At 48.4% G+C, this 25,086-nt stretch overlaps 1 protein-coding gene across 1 annotated transcript in view; it reads left to right on the top strand.

Annotated features, from left to right (window-relative positions):
* Nucleotides 1–5,487, top strand: part of YIPF7 (Yip1 domain family member 7) — a 28,724-nt gene extending 23,237 nt beyond the window's left edge. Inside the window, exon 6 of the mRNA XM_064149422.1 lies at nt 5,325–5,487. Coding sequence (XP_064005492.1) covers nt 5,325–5,487 — 163 coding nt within the window. The remainder of the gene's footprint in view (nt 1–5,324) is intronic.
* The last annotated feature ends 19,599 nt before the right edge of the window (nt 5,488–25,086 follow it).

Raw genomic sequence — 25,086 nt, 5'->3', positions numbered from 1 at the left:
CTAAAATGAACTATTTTATGTGATGTGATTGCATGATGTAAGCTGCAATGAGGAGAGCTCTACCCATCATGGGTTTGTTTCAATAATAGTATTATCAGTGGAGATTTTTTTCTTACAAATGGACCCAAGTATGTATGTGTAGTCACTTTCCTACTGCTGGGCATGGTTTGCTAATAGTTCAGAGGAGAGTGGCACCAAGAAGCCCCTTTAGCAAGTGGCAGAGGTTCATTCCTTGTTAAAGCTCTTCTGACTGACACAGCCAGAGAGTGCAGTGCAGCCAGTGCCATGATGTGCTCCAGCAGTGGAGCCCATAGTACACAATTTACAGGTTCACAGACTGCATTGGGTTGGAAGAGACCCTCAAAGGTCAACTTGTCACAATATCACAGTCTCACAGTATTATTAGGATTGGAAGAGACCTCACAGATCATCAAGTCCAACCCTTTACCACAGAGCTCAAGGCCAGACCATGGCACCAAGTGCCACGTCCAGTCCTGCCTTGAACAGCTCCAGGGACGGCGACTCCACCACCTCCCCGGGCAGCCCATTCCAGTGTCCAATGACTCTCTCAGTGAAGAACTTTCTCCTCACCTCCAGCCTAAATTTCCCCTGGCACAGCCTGAGGCTGTGTCCTCTCGTTCTGGTGCTGGCCACCTGAGAGAAGAGAGCAACCTCCTCCTGGCCACAACCACCCCTCAGGTAGTTGTAGACAGCAATAAGCTCTGCCCTGAGCCTCCTCCTCTCCAGGGACACACCCTCCTGCAGTAGCAGGGACACCTCCAACCAGATCAGGCTGCTCAGGGACACATCAAGCCTGGTGTTGAATGTCTCCAGGGGTGGGGGCTCAACCACATCCCCCGGAAACCTGTTGCAGTATTTTGCCAGTCTCATTGTGAAGAGCTTCCTCCTGATGTCCAACTGAATCTCCCCTGCTCCAGTTTCAAACCATTGTCCCTTGTCCTACTGCTACAAGCCCTTCTAAACAGCCCCTGCCCAGCCTTCCTGTAGGTCCCCTTCAGATACTGAAATGTAGTTAAAAGGTTTCCCCAGAGCCTTCTCTTCTCCAGCCTGAGCACCCTCAGCTCCTTCAGCCTGTCTGCATAGCAGAGGTGTTTGAGCTCCCTGATAATTTTTGTGGCCCTTCTCAGGATCTGCTCCATCAGGTCCAGGTTCTTCCTATGTTGAGAGCTCCAGAGCTGGACACAGCAATCCAAGTGAGGTCTCACCAGAGCAAAGTGCCAGAATCACCTCTCTTGACCTGCTGGCCACACTCCTTTAGATGCAGCCCAAGATGCGATTGACCTTCTGGGCTGCAAGCTCACCTTGTTGGCTCATGTCCAGATTCTCACCCACCAGCACCCCCAAGTCCTTTTCTGCAGGGCTGCCCTCAGTTTCATCATTTCCTAACCTGTATTAATACTGAGGGCTGCCCCAACCTGTGTTCTCATGCATTTTACAGAAGCAGGCTGCAAATACAGAGAGCAAATAAAGAGTATGTGAAACATTATTTATTGCTGAGGTCATGTTCCTACAGGCTTTAATACTGAGCTCTCTGTAATGAGCAGGAATATTTCAGAAGGCATTTGACCATAGTCCCATTATCATCAATCCTCCAGGCCAGCCTGTGCTTGAGAGGTGGCAGAAAGCAACTTTGGCCATGACAACCCTGAGCAGTGCTAAAGGCTTGGGACAGAGTGGCTGAGAGCAGCCAAGAAGAAAGGGGCTGGTAGATAGTAGCTGAAGATGAGGCAGCAGTGTGCCCAGGTGGCCAAGAGAGCCAATGGCATCCTGGCCTGGCTCAGGAGCAGTGTGGCCAGCAGGACAAGGGAGGTTCTTCTGCCCCTGTGCTCAGCACTGCTCAGGCCACACCTTGAGTGCTGTGTCCAGTTCTGGGCTCCTCAATTCAAGAGAGACGTTGAGGTGCTGGAAGGTGTCCAGAGAAGAGCAGCAAAGCTGGTGAGGGGCCTGGAGCACAGCCCTGTGAGGAGAGGCTGAGGGAGCTGGGGGTGTGCCCCTGGAGAAGAGGAGGCTCAGGGCAGAGCTCATTGCTGTCTACAACTACCTGAGGGGAGGTTGTGGCCAGGAGGAGGTTGCTCTCTTCTCTCAGGTGGCCAGCACCAGAACAAGAGGACACAGCCTCAAGTTGTGCCAGGGGAAATTTAGGCTGGAGGTGAGGAGAAAGTTCTTCCCTGAGAGAGTCATTGGACACTGGAATGGGCTGCCCGGGGAGGTGGTGGAGTCGCCGTCCCTGGAGCTGTTCAAGGCAGGACTGGACATGGCACTTGGTGCCATGGTCTGGCCTTGAGCTCTGTGGTAAAGGGTTGGACTTGATGATCTGTGAGGTCTCTTCCAATCCTAATAATACTGTGAGACTGTGATACTGTGAGGCTCAGGGGTGACCTCATTGTTGTCTACAACTACCTGAAGGGAGGTGGACTTGGTCTTTTCTGCCAGACAATCAGCAACAAAATAAGGGGACACAGTCTCAAGTTGTGCTAGGGGAGGTCTAGGCTGGATGCTAGGAGGAAGTTGTTGCCAGAGAGAGTGACTGGCATTGGAATGGGCTGCCCAAGGAGGTGCTGGAGTCACTGTCCCTGGAGGTGTTGAAGCAAAGCCTGGATGAGGCACTTAGTGCCATGGTCTGGTTGACTGGCTAGGGCTGGGTGCTAGGTTGGACTGGGTGATCTCAGAGGTCTCTTCCAACGTGGTTGATTCTATGATTCTATGATTTCCACAGGCCCAGCTGCCACCAAGTGGCAGTGTGGAAAGCCACCATCCTTTCAGAGTGCAAAGAAAGGCACCATGGCAAGAAACATATCTTTCTTCAGTGTTTCCTTTCCAACCCCTTCCCTTCTAATCAACATGCACCCTTCTTAAAAGACCAGGAGAGCTTTCTCCTGAGAGGCTGTCACCTCCTCTCTACCCAGAGCCTCACTGATCCTCAGAGCCTGCAGCAGACTAAAACCTGTGCCAGGTTTTAGCAGCAGACTAAAACCTGTGCAGGCTGCCTGATGGTATTGAAAGTCTCTAGTGCCATTTTTGAACCTAACAACTTAGATTTGTAGAGTGATAGAATGACAGAATGATAAAATCATAGAATGGTCTGGGTTGGAAGGGACCTCCAAAGGTCATCCAGTCCAACCCCACCCTTCACTCAGCAGGAAGATAGAATTGTAGATTCATAGAGTGAGTGGTCTGGGTTGGAAGGGACCTCCAAAGGTCATCCAGTCCAACCTCCCCCTGCACTCAGCAGGGAGATAGAATTGTAGATTCATGGAGTGAGTGGTCTGGGTTGGAAGGGACCTCCAAAGGTCATCCAGTCCAACCCCACCCTGCACTCAGCAGGGAGATAGAATCATAGATTCATAGAGTGGTCTGGGTTGGAAGGGACCTCCAAAGGTCATCCAGTCCAACCCCACCCTGCACTCAGCAGGGACATAGAATTGTAGATTCACAGAGTGAGTGGTCTGGGTTGGAAGGGACCTCCAAAGGTCATCTAGTCCAACCCCACCCTGCACTCAGCAGGGACATAGAATTGTAGATTCATGGAGTGAGTGGTCTGGGTTGGAAGGGACCTCCAAAGGTCATCTAGTCCAATCTCACCCTGCATTCAGCAGGGACATAGAATCATAGAATCATAGAGTGGTCTGGTTTGGAAGGGACTTCCAAAGGTCATCCAGTCCACCCCTGCCCTACAGTCAGCAGGAACATCCTGCTGTAGGTCAGGTTGCCCAGAGCTCTGTTGGGCATCACCTTGAATATCTGCAGGGATAGGGCCTGAGCAAACTGTTTCAGCATTCCACTACCCTTGTGGTAAAGAACTTGTTCCCTCTGCAAGATGATTTTGGCTGTAATAAGATCTTTGCTAGCTTTAAAATTAAGTTTTAGCTGCTGCATCTGCCGGAGCCACAGAAGATTTATTTGGAGAGGCAATGCCCTCTGCTCTACTTCAGCTTTCCCCATGCTGCAGAAATTACCTTTCTGCTTCCTGTTACTATTTTAATTTGGTTCTCAGCCTTGACTTTCATTATGTCAGCCAGTCCTTGCTTTTCCACTCGGTGCTTCACAGGCTCACAGGAGGTTAGGGCTTGGAAGGGACCCGAGGAGATCATCGAGTCCACCCCCCTGCCAGAGCAGGACAATCCTATCTAACACAGATCACAGAGGAACACATCCAGACAGGCCTTGAAAGGCTCCAGAGAAGGAGACTTCACAACCTCCCTGGGCAGCCTGTTTCAGTGCTCTGTGACCCTTACAGTCAAGAAGTTCCCCCTTGTGTTGAGGCAGAACCTCTTTTGCTGCAACTTACACCCATTGCTCCTTGTCCTATCCCAGGGAGAATCATAGAATCATAGAATCAACCAGGTTGGAAGAGACCTCCAAGATCATCCAGGCCAACCTAGCACCCAACCCTATCCAATCAACCAGACCATGGCACTAAGTGCCTCATCCAGTCTTTGCTTGAAGACCCCCAGGGACGGTGCCTCCACCACCTCCCTGGGCAGCCCATTCCAATGCCAATCACTCTCTCTGTGAAGAACTTCTTCCTAACATCCAGCCTATACCTGCCCTGGCACAACTTGAGACTGTGTCCCCTTGTTCTATTGCTGGTTACCTGGGAGAAGAGGCCACCCCCCACCTGGCTACAATGCCCCTTCAGGTAGTTGTAGACAGCAATAAGATCACCCCTGAGCCTCCTCTTCTCCAGGCTAACCAATCCCAGCTCCCTCAGCCTCTCCTCATGGGGTTTGTGCTCCAGGCCCCTCACCAGCTTTGTTGCCCTTCTCTGGACACCTTCCAGCACCTCAACATCCTTCTTGAATTGAGGGGCCCAGAACTGGACACAGCACTCAAGGTGTGGCCTGACCAGTGCTGAGTACAGGGGCAGAATAACCTCCCTTATCCTACTGGCCACACTGCTCCTGAGCCAGCCCAGGATTCCATTGGCTCTCTTGGGCACCTGGGCACACTGCTGCCTCATCTTCAGCTTACTGTCTATCAGTACCCTGAATAGGGAGCAAGTGAGCAGAGCCTGTGTTCCCCCTCCTGGCAGCCTTCAGATGCTTATAAACATTTATCTAATCCCCTCTCAGTCTTCTCTTTTCCAGACTAAGCAGCCCCAGGTCCCTCAGCCTCTCCTCATAAGCCATGCCCTCCTGTCCCCTCATCACCCTCCTAGCCCTCCACTGGACCCTGTCCAGCAGATCCCTGTCCCTCTGCAACTTACCAATACCAAGATGCCAGACATAAATGTGAGCAAGATCTTTGCTGCTGCATTTACTAACCAGTGGACTCTCTCTTGTTTCTTTTGTCTTTTCTCTTAGGGGCACTCTGGGCACTTTGTTAGCTCTCTTTGTTATTGGATGGTGCAGTTTGTCAGCCTCCAAAATTTTTACCTCTGCCTTGGCCATGGAAGGACAACAGCTTCTGATTGCCTACCCCTGTGCTTTGCTTTATGGACTTTTTGCACTCCTAACAGTTTTCTGAGCTGTGTTTTCTGGTAGCCTTATTATAGCCTGTTTACAGTTGTGGTAGGGAACAGAGGTTATTTACTTATTTTTAGCTTGCCTGCAGCTGCATTTAGCTCCATTAACTAAATTAGATTATATGACTTACCTTTTATTTGCCTAATGGCTGATAATGAAACTCAAAAACCCATGAAGCTAACAGGTAGATGATTGCAGCAGTGATGGTTTGAAAAGTCTTACAGCTTGAAGAAGAAAGAAAAAAACAAAACAACAACAACAACAAAAAAAAACCCCCCACCTTTGAGACTGCAGTAAAAGTGAAGCAAAAAAAAATGTTTAATAAATGATAGTTTCAAAACAAAAAAATGTTCTGATTATTTAATGTGTAATGCATACAGCAGGGGCTAAGTGGAAAGCAATAAGGTAAATATTTAATAGGCCTAGTAAATCAAATTAAAACATACATATATTGGTTTCAGGGACACCACTTTGCCATCTTACATGATTCACAGGCTCACAGGATGTTAGGGGTTGGAAAGGATCCAAGGAGATCATCGAGTCCAACCCCCCCCAGAGCAGGACCACACAGTCTAGCACAGATCACAGAGAAACACATCCAGACAGGCCTTGAAAGGCTCCAGAGAAGGAGACTGCACAACCTCTCTGGGCAGCCTGTTCCAGTGCTCTGGGATCCTTACAGGAAAGAAGTTCCCCCTTGTTTTGATGTGCAACCTCCTGTGCTGCAACTTACACCCATTGCTCCTTGTCCTAACCCAGGGAGCAGTGAGCAGAGCCTGTTCCCCCCTCCTGACCCCCAGCCCTCAGATGTTTATAAAGATTTATTAAATCCCCTCTCAGTCTTCTCTTCTCCAGAATAAACAGCCCCAGGTCCCTCAGCCTCTCCTCACCAGGCAGTGCTCCAGTCCCCTCATCATCCTTGTAGCCCTCCTCTGGACCGTCTCCAGCAGATCTCTGTCCCTGCTGGATATTCATTACTAATGAATATCCAACATTTGTGTGTGGGGAGTTTGGGGTTGTTTTAGCCTGGAGAAGAGGAGGCTCAGGGCAGAGCTCATTGCTCTCTACAACTACATGCAGGGAGGCTGTAGCCAGGTGGGATTGGTCTCTTCTGCCAGGCAACCAGCAACAGAAGAAGGGGACACAGTCTCAAGTTGTGCCAGGGGAGGTCTAGGCTGGATGTTAGGAGGAAGTTGTTGTCAGAGAGAGTGATTGGCATTGGAATGGGCTGCCCAGGGAGGTGGTGGAGTCACCATGCCTGGAGGTGTTGAAGCAAAACCTGGATGAGGCACTTAGTGCCATGGTGTAGTTGATTGGCCAGGGCTGGGTGCTAGGTTGGACTGGATGATCTTGGAGGTCTCTTCCAACCTGCTTGATTCTATTCTATTCTATACTTTTCTTTTTTTGAGGGCTTTTTTCATCAACAGCATAACTGAGTGACCTTACTTTCTGATGGTGAAAAATTAGCCAAGAATAGATACCTGCAGCAGAGGGAGGAAGCTAAGAATGTCAGCTCCTTTGTCCTGCAAGAGGTGTTACTGTCCAAAACACTCTTCATACTTTGCAATGCACAGTGAGGTTATATTTGCAAATCACCACTAAACCACCTCCTGCTGCCACCTGCCCCAAAGCACCACACAAAGCAAAGGCAGCAGCTCAAAAGGTCTCCCGAAGGGCACGACTGTATTTGAGCCAAACAAAACACAACCCCCTACAGTTTTACTGGAGCACAAATCCTATGAGGAGAGGCTGAGGGAGCTGGGCCTGTTTAGCCTGGAGAAGAGGAGGCTCAGGGGTGACCTTATTACTGTCTACAACTACCTGAAGGGGCATTGTAGCCAGGTGGGGGTTGGCCTCTTCTCCCAGGCAACCAGCAATAGAACAAGGGGACACAGTCTCAAGTTGTGCCAGGGTAGGTATAGGCTGGATGTTAGGCAGAAGTTCTTCACAGAGAGAGTGATTGGCATTGGAATGGGCTGCCCAGGGAGGTGGTGGAGGCACCGTCCCTGGGGGTCTTCAAGCAAAGCCTGGCTGAGGCACTTAGTGCCATGGTCTGGTTGACTGGATAGGGCTGGGTGCTAGGTTGGACTGGATGATCTTGGAGGTCTCTTCCAACCTGGTTGATTCTATGATTCTATGATTCTGTGATTGTCACCCCCCCTCAAAACAAAGCTAAATTGCTGCTTTTGGTTTTGCAGGAACCTACCATTGTTCTGACATCCACGAAGCATAGATTGCACAAGAAGGTGTCTCAAAATATCATGTTGGAAGTATCAAGCTCCCGAGAGCTAACGGAGATGTGTGCACAGTCGTAACAGCAACCAGATCCAGTGGGACTGGAAATGAATGTGGCTGTAGGGAAAAGAAACAGATGAAACAAAGGGAAATGGGAAGGAAATAAGTGGCTGTGGATTGTTTCGTCAGTGGTTTATAGAATCATAGAATGGTCTGGGTTGGAAGGGACCTCCTAAGGTGGTCCAGTCCAGCCCCTTCTGCAGTCAGCAGGGGCATCATCAACTAGGTCAGGCTGCCCATAGCTCTGTTGAACCTCACCTTCAATATCCATTCACCTGGAGTGACAGGACTGGGGGAAATGGAGCAAAGCTGGAGGTGGGGAGAGTCAGACTGGACATGAGGAGGAAGTTGTTGAGCATGAGAGTGGTGAGAGGCTGGAATGGGTTGCCCGGGGAGGTGGTTGAGGCCCCATGGCTGGAGGTGTTTAAGGCCAGGCTGGATGAGGCTGTGGCCTGCCTGATCTAGGGTAGGGTGTCCCTGGGCATGGCAGGGGGTTTGGAGCTAGATGATCCTTGTGGTCCCTTCCAACCCTCACTGATTCTATGATTCTGTCCTCACAGGTTGTGGGTGCCTCCTCTCTGCCCATGATGGAGAGGTTGGAGCAGATGGTCTCTGAGGTCCCTTCCAACCTGAGCTACTCTGTGATTCTCCAATACATGCATTATTTTGAACTCTTTGGTGAAATGCTTACAGAATTCACCTCTCTTTAGACAGAATCACAGAATTAACCAGATTGAAAAAGACCTCTGAGGTCATCAAGTCCAACTTATCACCTAACCCTTAGGATTAACTAAACCATACCACTAAGTGCCTCATCCAGCCTCCTCTTAAACACCTCCAGGGATGGTGACTCCACCAGCTCCAAATGAGTCTGTGGGAGAGTGTCCTGATACTGCAGGCACTTAAACAGAAGTTTAGTATGGAAAGGCTGCTGAAAACTATGTAAAATTAATTGTGTTCCTAATCCTTTTCAGGTTGGGGTAAATTAGGTGATCAGTCTCTCCTCAAGCCAGTAATCCTGTTTCTGAATTGAAAGAGCCTTGGGTATGAGTGGCATATCTGGGGGGTTTCTAAGAGCTCCTGTGCAAACCATTCTGATATTCATTTTGCTGAGCTCAAGCAGATCTAGTTCAGACTGGGGGTCATGAGAAGTAAAGAAAAGGTAATGTGTAATTAACCAATTCCTTGAGGAATCACAACTCATCTATGAAAAAGTCCTTGCTGCCTTTATCCTTTATTTTTTCTTGCAAGGCTATGAATAGATTGCCCAGGGAGGTTGTGGCTGCCTCCTCCCTTGGGATGTTCAAGGCCAGGCTGCACGAGTCCTTGAGCAGATGAGTCTAGTTGAGAGGTGTCCTTGCCCTTGGCAGGGAGGTTGGAGCTAGATGCTGGGCCCAGTCCTGTTCAGTGTCTTTATTGATGATCTGGACCAGGGGATTGAGTCCAGCATCAGTAAATTTGCAGATGACACCAAGCTAGGAGCAGGTGTGGAGCAGGTAGGAGAGCCCTGCAGAGGGAACTGGACAGGCTGGATGGGTGGGCAGAGGCCAATGGGATGAGATTGAACAAGGCCAAGTGCAGGGTTCTGTACTTTGGCCACAACAACTCCAAGCAGCAGTACAGACTGAGGACAGAGAGGGAGCTGGGGATGCTGGGAGAGAGGAGCTGAAGATGAGGCAGCAGTGCCCAGGTGGCAAAGACAGCCAATGGCATCCTGGGCTGGCTCAGGAGCAGTGTGGCCAGCAGGACAAGGGAGGTTATTCTGCCCCTGTACTCAGCACTGGTCAGACCACACCTTGAGTGCTGTGTCCAGTTCTGGGCTCCTCAATTCAAGAGAGATGTTGAGGTGCTGGAAGGTGTCCAGAGAAGGGCAATGAAGCTGGTGAGGGGCCTGGAGCACAGCCCTGTGAGGAGAGGCTGAGGGAGCTGGGGGTGTGCAGCCTGCAGAAGAGGAGGCTCAGGGCAGAGCTCATTGCTGTCTACAACTACCTGCAGGGAGATGGAGTTGGTCTTTTCTGCCAGACAACCAGCAACAAAACAAGGGGACAGAGTCTCAAGCTGTGCCAGGGCAGGTCTAGGGTGGATGTTCTGGGGAAGTTGTTGTCAGAGAGAGTGATTGGCATTGGAATGGGCTGCCCAGGGAGGTGGTGGAGTCGCCGTCCCTGGAGGTGTTGAAGCAAAGCCTGGATGAGGCACTTAGTGCCATGGTCTGGTTGAGTGGCTAGGGCTGGGTGCTAGGTTGGACTGGATGATCTTGGAGGTCTCTTCCAACGTGTTTGATTCTGTGATTCTGTGATTCTAGATGATCTCTAAGGTCCCCTCAATCTAAGCCATTCTATGGTTCCTTGATGTGTCCATGATCTAGAAACAAGATAAATGTATTAGCTACAAGCCAGCAGCAGCAGTTCAACTAACTAGGAGCCAAAGTTTTTCTCCTATGTCTCAACCCAGAAAAGACCCACTGCAGAATGAATAAACAGGAAAGAAATGCTACAAATACAGTTGTAGAAAGAACAGAACCAAATTTCTGGAGGGAAGGTTGGAGTAGATGATCTCTGAGGTTCCTTCCAGCCTCAGCCATTCTATGATTCTATCATTTTATGAACACAGGCACAGAGAGACAAAGTTGGAGGCATGACCCTGGAGCAAACTGTGGCTATAACTAGGCTGGACCTGGCTGCATATGAGTGGGAAGTACTTAACTATGGCAGATCAGCATTTGTGAACTCAGTAGATTCAGCCCTGCCCTATCAGGGAGTAAATTGGCCACTAATGAGGCACAGATAAACACACCAAGTGACTCCAGGGCATGGTCATAACAGCAGGCAGTTTGATCTCCCATGCACTGATGGCATTCTGACGTTTGAAGAGGGATATATTCACAGAGCTGCACATCCTCTGAGGATCAGAGAAGATGGCTTAGCGACATTGAGACCCCTTTTTGTCCTGCTCTTTCTGTTGCCATTCATACCTCCTAAAACAGGTATGAAATGGCTCTGTTCTGCAGCACTTGGTATCCATTGCAGGATGTGAATGGCAGGGGAACCAGTGAGTCAAGCCATCAGTTTGCCTTCTGATGTCACAGACAAGTCAAATTGCTGCTGGGGAAAATGAACAGCTCGAGATTTGGCCACAACATTTAGAAAGGAAATTCTGGGCTGATTGCAGCTTTATGTTTGTTCTCTCAGAATTTACAGCTTCTCTCTCTCCTTCTTCTCTCTCCTTCTTCTCTCTCTTCCTTTCTCTCCCTCCCTCCCTCCCTCCCTCCCTCCCTCCCTTTCTTTCTTTCTTTCTTTCTTTCTTTCTTTCTTTCTTTCTTTCTTTCTTTCTTTCTTTCTTTCTTTCTTTCTTTCTTTCTTTCTTTCTTTCTTTCTTTCTTTCTTTCTTTCTTTCTTTCTTTCTTTCTTCCTTTCTTCCTTTCTTCCTTTCTTTCTTTCTTCCTTTCTTCCTTTCTTTCTTCCTTTCTTTCTTCCTTTCTTTCTTTCTTTCTTTCTTTTCCTTCCTTCCTTCCTTCCTTCCTTCCTTCCTTCCTTCCTTCCTTCCTTCCTTCCTTCCTTCCTTCCTTCCTTCCTTCCTTCCTTCCTTCCTTCCTTCCTTCCTTCCTTCCTTCCTTCCTTCCTTCCTTCCTTCCTTCCTTCCTTCCTTCCTTCCTTCCTTCCTTTTCTTCACTGAGTCATCATAATTTTGATGACTTCCCTTGCTTTGCTCTTTACCCATCTTGATTTCCTTCCACCTGTTCCCAAGGGACTTTGAGCAAGCAGTGCTGTGCTCCAAGCATGGTGTCCTTCAGATGTCTCTGTCCTCTGTAGTCTACAACTACCTGAAGGGACCTTGTGGAGAGGCTGCTGCTGGGCTCTTCTCACAGGTAGCTGGAGACAGAACAAGGGGGAATGGCCTCAAGCTGAGGCTGGGGAGGTTTAGATTGGACATTAGGAAAAGGTTTTTCACAGAGAGTGGTCAGGCACTGGAATGAGCTGCCCAGGGAGGTGGTGGAGTCACCAACCCTGGATGTGTGTAAGGGTGTTTTGGATGTGGTGCTTAGGGATATGGTTTAAGGTGACTCTTGTAGAGTAGGATTATATGTTGGACTTGGTGCTCCTGAGGGGCTTTCCCAACCTGGATATTTCTGTGATCCTGTGCTGCCTGTGAGCATTCAAACCTCTTAGCCATTCTTCCTTGACTTCTTTTAAACAAGACTTCTCATGTTCACCTAATTGTCCTTTCTGAAAGTCAGCATGGCCATGGTGATGCTTTCAGCCCTGTACACTTCCTGACTCTAAAATTATCACAGTCACTATTATGAGCAGTTGCTTCCTCACAAATAAATGTTACTTTGGGTCTAAGATCAGTTCCAAATGTGTATATTTGGTAATGTAGCCTTGTTCTGCCCCTCTGGCCAGCCTTTCCCAACAGCACCTTGCTTTCCTGTCTTCCCCTTATCTGGGCCATTGTATTTCACTCCCTCACATCATTCCATGAAAGTTTAACTAGAAGCCTGGCAAGCTGCTGCTTTCCACTTGCCAAAAAGAGGATTATAAAATAGTAATGGGTCACAGACTCATTTTTAATTCATGTTCCTCACCCTGAAGAGTTAAAAATCATCACCAGGCTTAAATATCAGCTTCAAAGCAAAAGGTGGGAAGGGAAAACCATGAATGTGGAGAGTGCAGGTTTCTAATCTGCTTTCAGTTTCTGGCATGCACAGCTAAGTGCAAGTCTGAATGTGCATTCACCCACAAAAATGGGCACCCATGTCACAGAATCACAGGACATTAGGGGTTGGAAGGGACCTTGAAAGATCATCCAGGCCAACCTGCCTGGATGGTGATCCAGGCAGGATCACTTGGAGTAGGTTGCACAGGGATGTGTCCAGACTCTTTCAAACAGCTCCAGTGTTCTATCACCCTCACAGGGAAAACATTTTTCCTCCTGTTTCCATGGAATTTCCTGTGCCTCATCTCTCACCCATTGCCCCATGTCCTGTCGCTGGGCATCACCCAGCAGAGCCTGGCTCCAGCCTCCTGGCACTCACCCTTTATCAATATGAATGAGGTCACCTCTCAGCCTCCTCCTCTCCAAGCAGCACAGCCCCACCTCCCTCAGGCTCTCCTCATAAGGAGGATGTTCTACTCCCTTCATCACTTTTGTGGCTCTGTACTGCAGCATTTCCCTGAGGTCCTTCTCAAACCAAGGAGCCCAGAACTGGACACAATATTCCAAATGCAGCCCCACCAGGGCAAAGTAGAGGGGGAGGAGAACCCCTTTTGACCTACTAACCACAGCCCTTCCAATACACCTCAGGATATCATTGGCCTTCTTGGCCTCAAGGGCACATTGCCAGCTCGTGGTCATTCTTCTACCTACCAGGATTCCCAGGTCTCTCTCCCCTTTACTGCTCTCCAGCAGGTCAGTCCCTAACCTAGGTTGTTCTTTCCCAGGTGCAAGAGTCTAGACTTGCCCTTGTTGAATTGCATTCAATTTCTCCCTGCTCAACTCTCCAGCCTGTTCCTTTCTGGTTTGTTTTTTCAAATGGTGCTGCCAAGATTGGACACAGGCAGCACAGGAGACAAAGTTCTTACTGGTCTTCCATTGCACTTTTCTCGTGCCAGATGTACTCAAGGTCACCTTCAGCCATGAGCTTGCAGCATTCTGCTGTAGTCTAAACATTTTTGCTGTTCTGTTGCAACAAGAATGCAGGAGAGCCTGAAAGTGAAGGTTTCCTGAGTGAGAGGAGAGTACAGCATGAGTCAGAGTAGGCAGTGATGGTAAAATGGTTATCATCTGAGCGGCAGCTGCTGACAGAACATCAGGTCGCACCCACGGACCTGCTCTCCTTGGCAAGCAAGGGCCACATCTGTAGGATGTTCCCCTTGTTATCAAAAATCATCTTGTCAGATGTCATCCTTAAGAGGTTATAATACAGGCCTTGAGCAGTTTAACTGTTGGCAAGCTGAAGCTAGGAGTGAAAGCTGCTGACACACTGAATTGGACACACACAGGGCTTCCTGGTGAAATAGCTCCATTAGCACAGGGTAACATTTTCAGGGGCTTAGCATGGAAGCCACACAAAGCTTACATTCAAAAGCAGTGAGACAGGAGTGCATTGTTTATGTCATTTGAGAACAAGACATGACAGCTCAGTGCCTCATCTTAGACCTCTCCCTTAGCTTTCAGCTCCTTGCTAAAGAGCCATCTTCACGTGTTGGCGTTTTCTGCCCACTGAGTGGTCTTAAGTGGATGCTGCAGTAATGTTGCATTACTGACCTCTATTCATATCTATAATGAGAAGTGAAGCAAGGATTCAATCAATTGGCTCTGGTTTACATGTCTTTTTCACAACTCTATTATCAGAAGCACCACTCAAAGAGGCTGAGGGTGGTATAGAATCATAGAATCAAGCAGGCTGGAAGAGACCTCCAAGATCATCCAGTCCAAACTAGCACCCAGCCCTAGCCAATCAACCAGACCATGGCACTAAGTGCCTCAGCCAGGCTTTGCTTCAACACCTCCAGGGATGGTGCCTCCACCACCTCCCTGGGCAGCCCTTTCCAATGCCAATCACTCTCTCTGCCAACAACTTCCTCCCAACATCCAGCCTATACTTTCCCCAGCACAACTTGAGACTGTGTCCCCTTGTTCTATTGCTGGTTGCCTGGGCCAGAGCTAGGGGTAAAAGCTGCAGCCCAGCTCAAGTGCATGTATATCAATGCATGCAATATGGATAACAAGAGGAGCTGAAAGCCTTGGTACAAGAGGAAAACTATTATGTTGTCACCATCACAGAACCATGGTGGGATGACTCACACAACTGGAGTGCTGTAATCAGTGGCTACAGACTCTTCAGGAGAGACAGGCAAGGGAGAAGGGGTGGAGGAGTGGCCCTATGCATTAGGGATGCTCTGGATGTCATGCAGGTAGAGATTAAGGATGATCAGGTTGAGTGTCTATGGGTAAGAATTAAGGGGAGGGCCAACAAGGCTGACATCCTGGTTGGAGTCTGTTATAGAGCACCTAACCAGGAAGAAGAGGTTGATTTATTATTCTTGAAGCAATTGGAGGCTGCTTCAAGATCACCTGCCCTTGTTCTTGTGGGTGACTTTAACCTGCCAGACAGCTGCTGGGGCCTTATTACTGTGATATTTAGTGCTTAGGCTGTTGTGGGCTTGTTCACGCTTGGTAGCCAAAACTATACATATGTGATACTTGGGGTGCATTAAGAAAAGCATGTTCAGTGGGTCTAGGGAGGTTGTCCTCCTCCAGGTGAGACCACACCTGGAATATTGTGTCTAGTTTTGGGCTCCCCAATTCAAGAGAGACAGGGCTTTGCTGGGGACAGGTCAGTGGAGAGCTGCAAAGATGATTAAGGGACTTGACCATCTCTCTTGTGAAGAAATACTGAGACCTGGAGCTGTTTAGTCTTAAAAAGGCTGAGAGGAGATCTTATCAACGTCTATAAATACCTGATGGGTGGGTGTCAAGATGAAGGTGCCAGAGTCTTTTCAGTTGTGCCCACAGGGAACCATAGGTATAAGCTGGAACACAAGAAATTCCACCTCAATGTGAGGAAAAACTTCTTTACTGTGAGGGTGGCAGAGCACTGGAACAGGCTGTCCAGGGAGGTTTTGGAGTTGCCTTCTCTGAAGACATTCAAAACCCACCTGGAAGCAAAACTCCACCTGGAGTGATTTGCCATTGGAATGGGCTGCCCAGGGAGGTGGTGGAGTCACCATCTCTGGAAGTGTTCAAAAAAAGCCTGGCTGAGGCACTTAGTGCCATGGTCTGGTTGACTGGATAGGGCTGGGTGCTAGGTTGGACTGGATGAGCTGGGAGGTCTCTTCCAGCCTGCTTGATTCTATGATTCTATGGTTTCTGTGTGACCTGCCCTAGGTGATCCTGCTTTTGACAGGGGCAGTTGGGCTTGATGATTTCTGGAGGTCCCTTCTAATCCTTAATATTTTATGATGCTATGATATAGACATAGAGATGTCAAAAAACCCCAACAAAACCATGTATATGATAGGTTGCCAGACACTGGAGCTGCAACAAGTTCTGGGCACTACATCACCACTTTTTGAGGGCATAGTATGAGCAGCATGGGTGACCCAGCCTGGAAGATGATGTACATATCAGAGAATCAGAGAATCAGTCAGGATTGGAGGGGACCACAAGGATCAGCCAGTTCCAACACCCCCTGCCATGCTCAGGGACACCCTACCCTAGATCAGGCTGCCCACAGCCTCATCCAGCCTGGCCTTAAACGCCTTCAGGGATGGAAGTGTCCTTTAAAAGAAGTCAGCAGTTGATAAGCTTTGTGGAGAATCACTGCAGATAATGGCAAAGCTCACAGTGACATGATGCATTTGGTGGTTAATGTATTTTCTGACAGGTAGCAAAAGGCTGCTGGGTCAGCAAGTGAGGGGTTACTGCAGCACAATGGCTACAGCCATAAACTGGATAATTAATGTCAACCTGCCTAGACCATTGTAATATGAAATTGATCTCTATCTGTGTTGGCATTACTAATGGTTATGATCCTTTTCAAAACCTGCTCTCTGTCACAACTTGCCCTTCACTGTTTCCACGTTCATTTAGCCTCTTGCATGTTTATTCTAAGTGCATTGGTGAGGCACTCTTAGCAGCACTGATTTGGTAGCTGCAGGCCACAGCTCGTCTGCTTGAACAGTCTCACGTCCTCACTGCTCCTGGTGGTGCAATCTGAGGAGAGGGTCAGAGCATGCACAGGTGCCAGGCTTGTGTTACAAAGAACACCACCTGTGGCAGTGCCAGTATGTTTGCTGTGATTACCAAGCACGTTTGTTAGACTTATGGTCCCATCATTAGCTTGACCTTGGAGCTGCATCGCCCAGCTGGATAAGTGGTGCAGTTCACAGCCATCTGCATGCGGTTGCATAATAAAGACCTTGGTCAACACATACCCTCTGCTATGACAGCACTTCAGTTCCAGCTGCAAAACAGAAAAGCATCATTGCCCTTCTTTTGCTGTGATGTTAAGTGTGGTGGGAATGACCACAGAAACACCACTCACAGCTGTGGAAGCATAACCAACCGCTAGGGAAGCTACTGCTTTGCAGGGAGCAAGGGGGAGGCTTGCAAAGGCACGAAGGTCAGTCCTATCAAAAGCCACCAAGATCTGAGCTCCAGTGTGGACTTTGGTGATTTTCCTGACAGCCTCTTGACAGGCACTCCTGAGCAATCAAAGTGCAACCAGCCTCCAGGCTACCACAGGCAGGCTGATGACCCACATATAATTCTAGGTGGAGATGGCTACAGGAATCAAGCCTAAGAGGTTAGCCCAATGTGTGGCTACAAAATGAGATTCCTGGCTACAAGATTATTACTTTGAAGGCTATTTTTCCTCCCAGCTTATTTAATCCTCTATCTGATTCTTATGTCAGCTCTACATTTATGATATGGAGTTTGACCAGGCTCTGGCTTTGCTCTTCAACTTAGTAGGTTGTTGGTTGCTCTCATTTCTGACCTGCAGCACCTCTCCTCCTGACTGTGATTCTTAGCTACAACTTCTTTTTGTCCCCAACTTTTGGTTTCTGCTTCCATGTTCATGGTTTTAGTCACAGTTTTAACCATTTAACAGTCTGCATGCTTGTTGTGTTTCTTTGGTACTCCAGCTGCCTTCTAGAATACACAGCATACAGAGGAAGAATTATTGAATAGAATCACAGAGGTTGACGTCCAGAGATCATCCAGTTCAACCCTCCTGCCAAAGCAGGATCACCTAGGGCAGACCCTACAGGAATGTATCCAGGCAGGTTTGGAAAGTCTCCAGAGAAGGAGACTCCACAACCTCTCTGGGCAGCCTGCTCCAGGGCTCTGCCACCCTCACTGTAAAGAAGTTTCTCCTCATGTTGAGCTGCAACCTTCTCTGTTCCAGTTTGTAGTTGTTGCTCATTGTTTTATTACTGTGCCCCATCCACTTGACACCCACCCCTCAGATATTTACAGACATTGCTCAGATCCCCTCTCAGTCTTCTCAAGACTGTAAAAATATTCCTGAGAGAAAATCCCATCAGCACTTGGCCATTATGGATACATAGAATGGTTTGGGTTGGAAACAACCTTAAAGATCACCTAGTTTCAACCTGTCTACCAGGTTGAACCAACCATGGGCAGGGACATCTCCCACTGGACCAGATTTCTCAAGACCTCATCCAACATGGCCTTGAACACCTACAGGGATGATGCATCCACAACAATGATGCATCCACAACCTCCCTGGGCAACTTGATCCAGTGTCTCACCACCTTTACTGTACTTCTAATGTCATAGAATCATAGAATCAACCATGTTGGAAGAGACCTCCAAGATGATTTAGTCCAAGCATGAGCTCTTTGGGTCTACAGTTAACCATGCAGTCAGAATTATACATCAGTTAAACAGTAGTGTTGAGAGAGAAACCTCCAATCTATTTTACCACTAAAAGTAGGTGTTTGGGTTTTCTTTAATGCAAATACCTAACTGAAACCCAAACACCACCAGGAGTGATAAAACTGCAATATCCCAAGGAAGAGGCTCCAGAAAAGACTACTCTAGAATCATAGAATCAAGCAGGTTGGAAGAGACCTCCAAGATCATCCAGTCCAACCTAGCACACAGCCCTAGACAGTCAACCAGACCATGGCACTAAATGCCTCATCCAGTCTTTTCTTGAACACCTCCAGGGATGGTGACTCCACCACCTCCCTGGGCAGCCCATTCCAATGCCAATCACTCACTCTGACAACAACTTCCTCCTAACATCCAGCCTAGACCTGTCCTGGCACAGCTTGAGACTGTGTCCCCTTGTTCTATTGCTGGTTGCCTTGCAGAAGAGCCCAACCCCACCTGGCTACAACCTCCCTTCAAGTAGTTGTAGACAGCAATGAGCTCTGCCCTGAGCCTCCTCTTCTGCAGGCTAAACAAGCCCAGCTCTAACATTTAAAGAGGCATAAAGGCATGCAGCGGATTTTATCTCTCTGTTGTAGAACAACCTGATGGTCATGCATTACTGTTCAATTGCTCTCCTGAATTGCTAACTGCCTGGAGGAAGTGCACCACCGGTGATGCAGTGCAGAATGTGAAAGAGCTCAGGCAGTTATTCCTTGTGGAAAGCAGCCCTGGCACTTTGGCTCTTCAGAAGAAGTAGGCGTGATAATGCGATCCCCTTTCAAGCGCCTGTGCGTTTTGCTTGGCGAGCCAATTTGCTGGAGGAAGATGGTATTAAATGACACTGATAACCACCAAAAAAATAAGGCAGAAGAAGGATGAGTGCAGCATAAATTTGCTTATATTTCAGACACTCTGCACATGGTGCATAGAGATCTGCAGAGTGTTGCAGAGCAGCAGCACTGCGATACATCTCACCTGCATAATGAGGGCTGCTGAATAACTGTTGGCACTGCGCAGGAATCGCTTTGACTGGGATATGAGCATACCTAATGCTGCCTGCCTCCTGGAAAGGACTGCTTCTCTAAAGAGGAATTCACCCTGGAGACATGGGTTTCTGAGGGCAGACACTGAGGTGAAGTGTTTAATGGAGCACTTTGCAGTTTGCCTCACCACCAGCACTGCCTGGATGTTCTATTCTCTCTCTCCAGCTCACCAATCTTGATTATTGATTGGGCCCTGATGCAAAGGAAGAGGCTCAGATCAGTTGCTAAGGTCACTCGCCAAGAGTACCCTGAAGTGCAGCAAGGGTACACCACTGATGGATAAGGAGTTGGCTGGATGGGTGCACTCCAAGAGTTGCAGCCAACTGCTCCACGTCCAAGTGGAATCATAGAATCAACCAGGTTGGAAGAGACCTCCAAGATCATCCAGTCCAACCTAGCACCCAGCCCTATCCAGTCAACCAGACCATGGCACTAAGTGCCTCATCCAGGCTTTGCTTGAACACCTCCAGGGATGGTGCCTCCACCACCTCCCTGGGCAGCCCATTCCAATGCCAATCACTCTCTCTGACAACAACTTCCTCCTAACATCCAGCCTATACTTCCCCGGGCACAACTTGAGACTGTGTCCCCTTGTTCTATTGCTGGTTGCCTGGCAAAAGAGGCCACCCCCCACCTGGCTACAACGTCCCTTCAGGTAGTTGGAGATCAGCAGTGAGTAGCATTACTCAAGGGTTGATACTGAGACTGCTTCTGTTTGACACCTTAGTCAGAGGCATGGGCAGTGAGGCCAAGTGCACCCCCAGCAAGGATGCTGATGACACCAAGCTGTGGTGCAGTCAGTGCACCAGAGGGAAGGGATGGCATCCAGAAGGGCCTTGACAGGCTTGAGACAGGGGCCTGCCTGCAGCCCATGCAGCTCAGCAATAACAAGTGCAAGCTCCTGCACACTGGTTGGGGCAATCCCAAGCACAAATATAGGTTGGATGGTGAGTGAAATGAGAGAGAAGGACTTGGAGTTGATGGATAAAAACCTGAAGATGAGCCAGCAATGTGCAGCCTAGAAAGCTAATGGTACCCTGGGCTGTGTCAACAGAAGTGTGGCCATTGGATTGAGGGAAGTGATTCTGTTCCAGCCTTTTGAGGTTCCACCTGGAGTACTGTGTTCATCTCTGGGACCCCCAGAAAGAAATGGACTTCTTGGAGCAAGCCCAGAGAAGAGTCCACAAAGATGATCAGAAGGCTAGAGCAGATCTCCTGTGAGAACAGACTGAGAGAGCTGGAGTAGTTCAGTCTGCAGGTGAGAAGACTCTAGGGAGACCTTAGAGCAGCCCTCCAGCACCTGAAGAGGGCCTGCAGGAGGGCTGGAGAGGGACTTTTTTCCAGGGCCATACAGTAAGTAGAACGAGGGGTAATGGCTTTAAACTGAAAGAGCATAGACTGAGATTAGATATAAGGAAACAGTTCTTCACTATGAGGATAATCAGGCACTGGAACAGGTTCCCCAGGGACTCTGTGGACACCCCATCCCTGGATGTGTTCAAGGCCAAGTTGGACAAGACTTTGAGCAATCTAGTCTAGTGGAAGGTGTCCTTGCCTATGGCAGGGGGCTGGAAATGGATGGTCTTCAAGGTCCCTTCCAACCAAAATCACTCTATGATAAATATCCACCAGAGCCACAGCCTGCATCCAGTGAATAATGTAAAGAAGGTTTTGCTAAGACAGATCACACCTATGTGGCTCATGTCTCTTTCCCTACTGCTTATGACCAGATGTGCAGCAGTTCAGCTTTTGTGCTATGTCAATGGCTTACCAAAGAGCTATAGTCCCCACATGACCACAGCCCTTACAGGTCCTTTTTGGGTTCCACCAGCTGAAATATTCCCTGTGTGACAGGAGCAAGCAGAATGAAAGATATTGTCCCATCTCAGCCCAATGAAATCTTGAACATTCTAACTGTTATAGCAGCTGAATAGTCACAGATTCATCAAAAACTCAGTGCAGGAAAGAACCCTGGGAGGCCATTAAGTCCATCCTCTGCCTCAGGAAAGGATTGACATAATTCCTGACACCATGATGTGACAGGGAGGCTTTCCTTCAAAACTTTCATCTTTCTATCAGTAGATCTTTCAAATGACTACACTGAAGATCTGTGTCTTTCTTTGAGTGGCAGGTGGTGTGTGCTGGTCACTGAATGGTTGCTTCATGTGTTTGTATTTATGCATATAGAAAAAAGGTATGATTTTTATGTATACATTCTATTTTTATATATAGAAATACAAGATATGTAAATAAATTTCATATATAGATATTTAAAATAGAATTTTATATATAGATATTTAATCATAGAATCGACCAGGTTGGAAGAGACCTCCAAGATCATCCAGCCCAACCTAGCACCCAGCCCTGTCTGAACAACCAGACCATGGCACTAAGTGTCTCATCCAGGCTTTGCTTCAACACCTCCAGGGATGGCAACTCCACCACCTCCCTGAGCAGCCCATTCCAATGCCAATCACCCTCTCTGCCAAGAATGTCCTTCTAACATCCAGCCTAGACCTCCCCTGCCACAACTTGAGGCTGTTGCTGCTTGCCTGGTAGAAGAGACTAACCACCACCTGGCTACAACCAGGTAGTTGTAGACATATGTACCTATGTATAACCATAAAATCATAGGATGATGCAGGTTGAATGATCATCCAGTCCAACCTTCTGTAGTCAGCAGGGACATCCTCAACTAGATCAGATTGCCCAGAGCCCTGTCAACTTGAATAGCTCATGGGAAGTAGCCTCAACCACCACCCTGGGCAACTAGTTTCAGTGTTCCACCACCCTCATGGTGCAGAATATGTTCCTAACATCCAATCTGAATCTGCTCTTCTCTAGTTTGAGGCCATTGCCCTCATCCTGTCATTCTAGGTCTTTGTAAACAGTTTCTCTCCAGCCTTCTTGTAGCCTCCTTCAGGTACTGGCAGGCTGCTACTAGATCTACCCGGAGCTTTGTCTTCTCCAGACTGAACACCCTCAGCTCCCTCAGCTTGTCCTCGTAGCAGAGGTGTTCAATCAAATGAGAGGACACAGCCTCAGGCTGCACCAGGGGAGATTTAGGCTGGAGGTGAGGAGAAAGTTCTTCACTGAGAGAGTCATTGGACACTGGAATGGGCTGCCCGGGGAGGTGGTGGAGTCGCCGTCCCTGGAGCTGTTCAAGGCAGGATTGGACGTGGCACTTGGTGCCATGGTCTAGCCTTGAGCTCTGTGGTAAAGGGTTGGACTTGATGATCTGTGAGGTCTCTTCCAACCCTGATAATACTGTGAGACTGTGTTCTATCCCCCTGCTCATTTTTGTGGTCCTCCTCTGGTCCTGCTCCATCAGGTCCATGTCCTTCCCTCATTGAGGACTCCAGAGCCAGGTGCAGTGCTCCAGATGAGGTCTCACCAGAGCAAAGTGGCAGAATCACCTCTCTGGATCTGCTGGCAACGCATCTTTTGATGCAGCCCAGGATGTGATTTGCCTTCTGTGCTGTAGTGGCAGGAATGTTAAAGGCACACTAACAGTAGCCTGTTGGTTATCTACTTTAGAGCAATTAAGTTACAACAGAGACAGTGATGCAAAGCAGACTGCTAGAGTCCAGTTTCACATTGCCCATACGTGCTGCTGATTGCTGGAAACCTCCAAAGGAAAAGAGTCATTCTATACATGCCCCATTTCTCATATTTTTAGATTAAAAACATGCTTCTGGCCACTGCCAGAAGAGGAATACTGAGCTACACAGGGCTTTAGTCTGACCAAAGACCATAATTCTTATCATTATTACCCTAATCCCCATGATTATTATGTAGTGCTTAATGGCTAATCAGGAATGATATATAGGCAAGGTACAAGCTGAGAACAGGGCTCCTTTCCCAGCACAGCTCATACCAGTAAAATATGACTGCTGGAGCAGAGCACAATTGATGGCAGCCCTGCATTAAGACATTGCAAAGCTTTCCCCCTGTACAGCCTGACTGGTAGCACCACAGAAGGCAGTTTGCTCTGTAATCACTGCAGCGTGGTGCTAATGAGCTTGTTAGGCTTTGTGTGCTTTGCTGCACGGTTTGCATACTTGGTGTGCTTGGGGCACTTTGGTGTTTTCTAGCTGTGCCAGCGGTGTTTGCATTCTGATCACTTAACAAAACAAGGCTGCACACTTAAGGAAGGTCTGGATGCAAATCTAATGCATGGCAACGATAACAGTACCCTGCCTGCCTGCAAATCCCTGCCATGCCATGCACTCAGATGTGAACAGACTGGGCAATGCAAAGCCACAGGCACCAGCTAATACATGCATCTCTTTGCCAACAGCTTTAAAGCAGCTCAAGGAGTTAAAGGAAGAGGGTTTTGTCTGTAAGGAAAAAGGGGGTTGTAGTTAATGTGGTGGATCGAGATGTCAGAGCATCACAGAACCACAGAAAGGAAGGGAAAGATCATCCAGAGCAATGCCCCTGCCAGAGCAGGATCACAGAATCATGGAATGGTTTCGGTTGGAAGGGACATCAAAGATCATCCTCTTCCAACTCCCTGCCATAGGCAGGGACACCTCCCACTAGAACAGGTGACTCAAAGCCTTCTCCAACCTGGCCTTGAACACCTCCAGGGAGGTTGTGAAGCACAGAATCACCCAACGTGATCTTTGATTACATTGGGTGATTCTGCGCTTCACAACCTCCCTGGGCAACCTGGGCCAGTGTCTCACCACACTCACTGCAAACAACTTCCTAATATCCAGTTTCAGTATCCCCTCTGCCAGTTTAAACCCATTCCTCCTCATCCTGTCATTACAAGACCTGGTAAATAGTTCCTCCCCAGCCCTCCTCTTGGCCCCCTTCAGATACTGGAAGGCCACTCCAAGGTCTTCTCCAAGCCTTCTCTTCTCCAGGCTGCAGAACCCCAACTCTCTCAGCCTGTCCTCATAGCAGAGCTGCTGCAGCCCTCTCAGCATCTTGGTGGCCTCCTCTGAACTGGCTCCAACAGTTCCATGTCCTTCTTATGTTGGGGGCTCCAGAACTGCACACAGGACTCCAGGTGGAGTCCCCATCCCTGGAGGTGTTTAAGAGGAGGCTGGATGAGGCACTTAGTGCCATGCTTTAGTTAATTAGAAGGTGTAAGATGATAGGTTCTACTCGATGATCTCAGAGGTCTTTTCCAACCGGGTTAATTCTGTTCTTCTGTGATTTCATGGGTACTCTGTGATGGTTTAAATAATCAAATATCTGTCAGCCTGTTTCTGCAGGTAGGAATAAGCCCAGTGAGTTCCAGAAATGCTTTTCCTTTTTGGGTGGTAATATCCACCAATATATTTCTCCTGCAGTCCAGCGTGACGAGGCAATCTGCACGGTCAGCACTCACTCTTGACAATGGTTAATTCATCATCTGCTGTTGATATTCTGTTTACTGCTATTTAAAGTAGCTTCTTTGTCCTTGACAGAGCATATTTCGTTTCAGCAAACAGACACCCAAGCCATTATTTTGTAGAGCTGGTGAAAAGTTTTCATCTGAGATGGCTATTTTTTGTTTTGACAAGCAGAGATATAAGTCCCCACTCCAGCTGAGCAAACAGCAATACAAGCTAAGGGCTGGAAATCTGAGGGAGAAGCAGGCTTTCAACCATCCTAAAAATCCTTGAAGAACTAGAAAACACCTCCATGTTTTCCCTCAGTATGTCCTAGGATGTGCTTAGCTGGACCGCAGCTACAACAAAAACCCAACATATTTTCCCTCAGTATGTCCTAGGATATGCTTAGCTGGACCACAGCTACAACAAAAACTCAACATGCTTCACCTCAGTGTGCCCTAGGATGTGCTTAGCTGGACCACAGCTACAACAAAAACCCAACATGCTTTACCTCAGTGTGTCCTAGGA

Source organism: Pogoniulus pusillus, chromosome 9 (assembly GCF_015220805.1).
Source record: "Pogoniulus pusillus isolate bPogPus1 chromosome 9, bPogPus1.pri, whole genome shotgun sequence".
In the NCBI taxonomy this organism is placed as follows: Eukaryota; Metazoa; Chordata; class Aves; order Piciformes; family Lybiidae; genus Pogoniulus; species Pogoniulus pusillus.
This window is presented reverse-complemented; position numbering and strand designations above follow the sequence as displayed.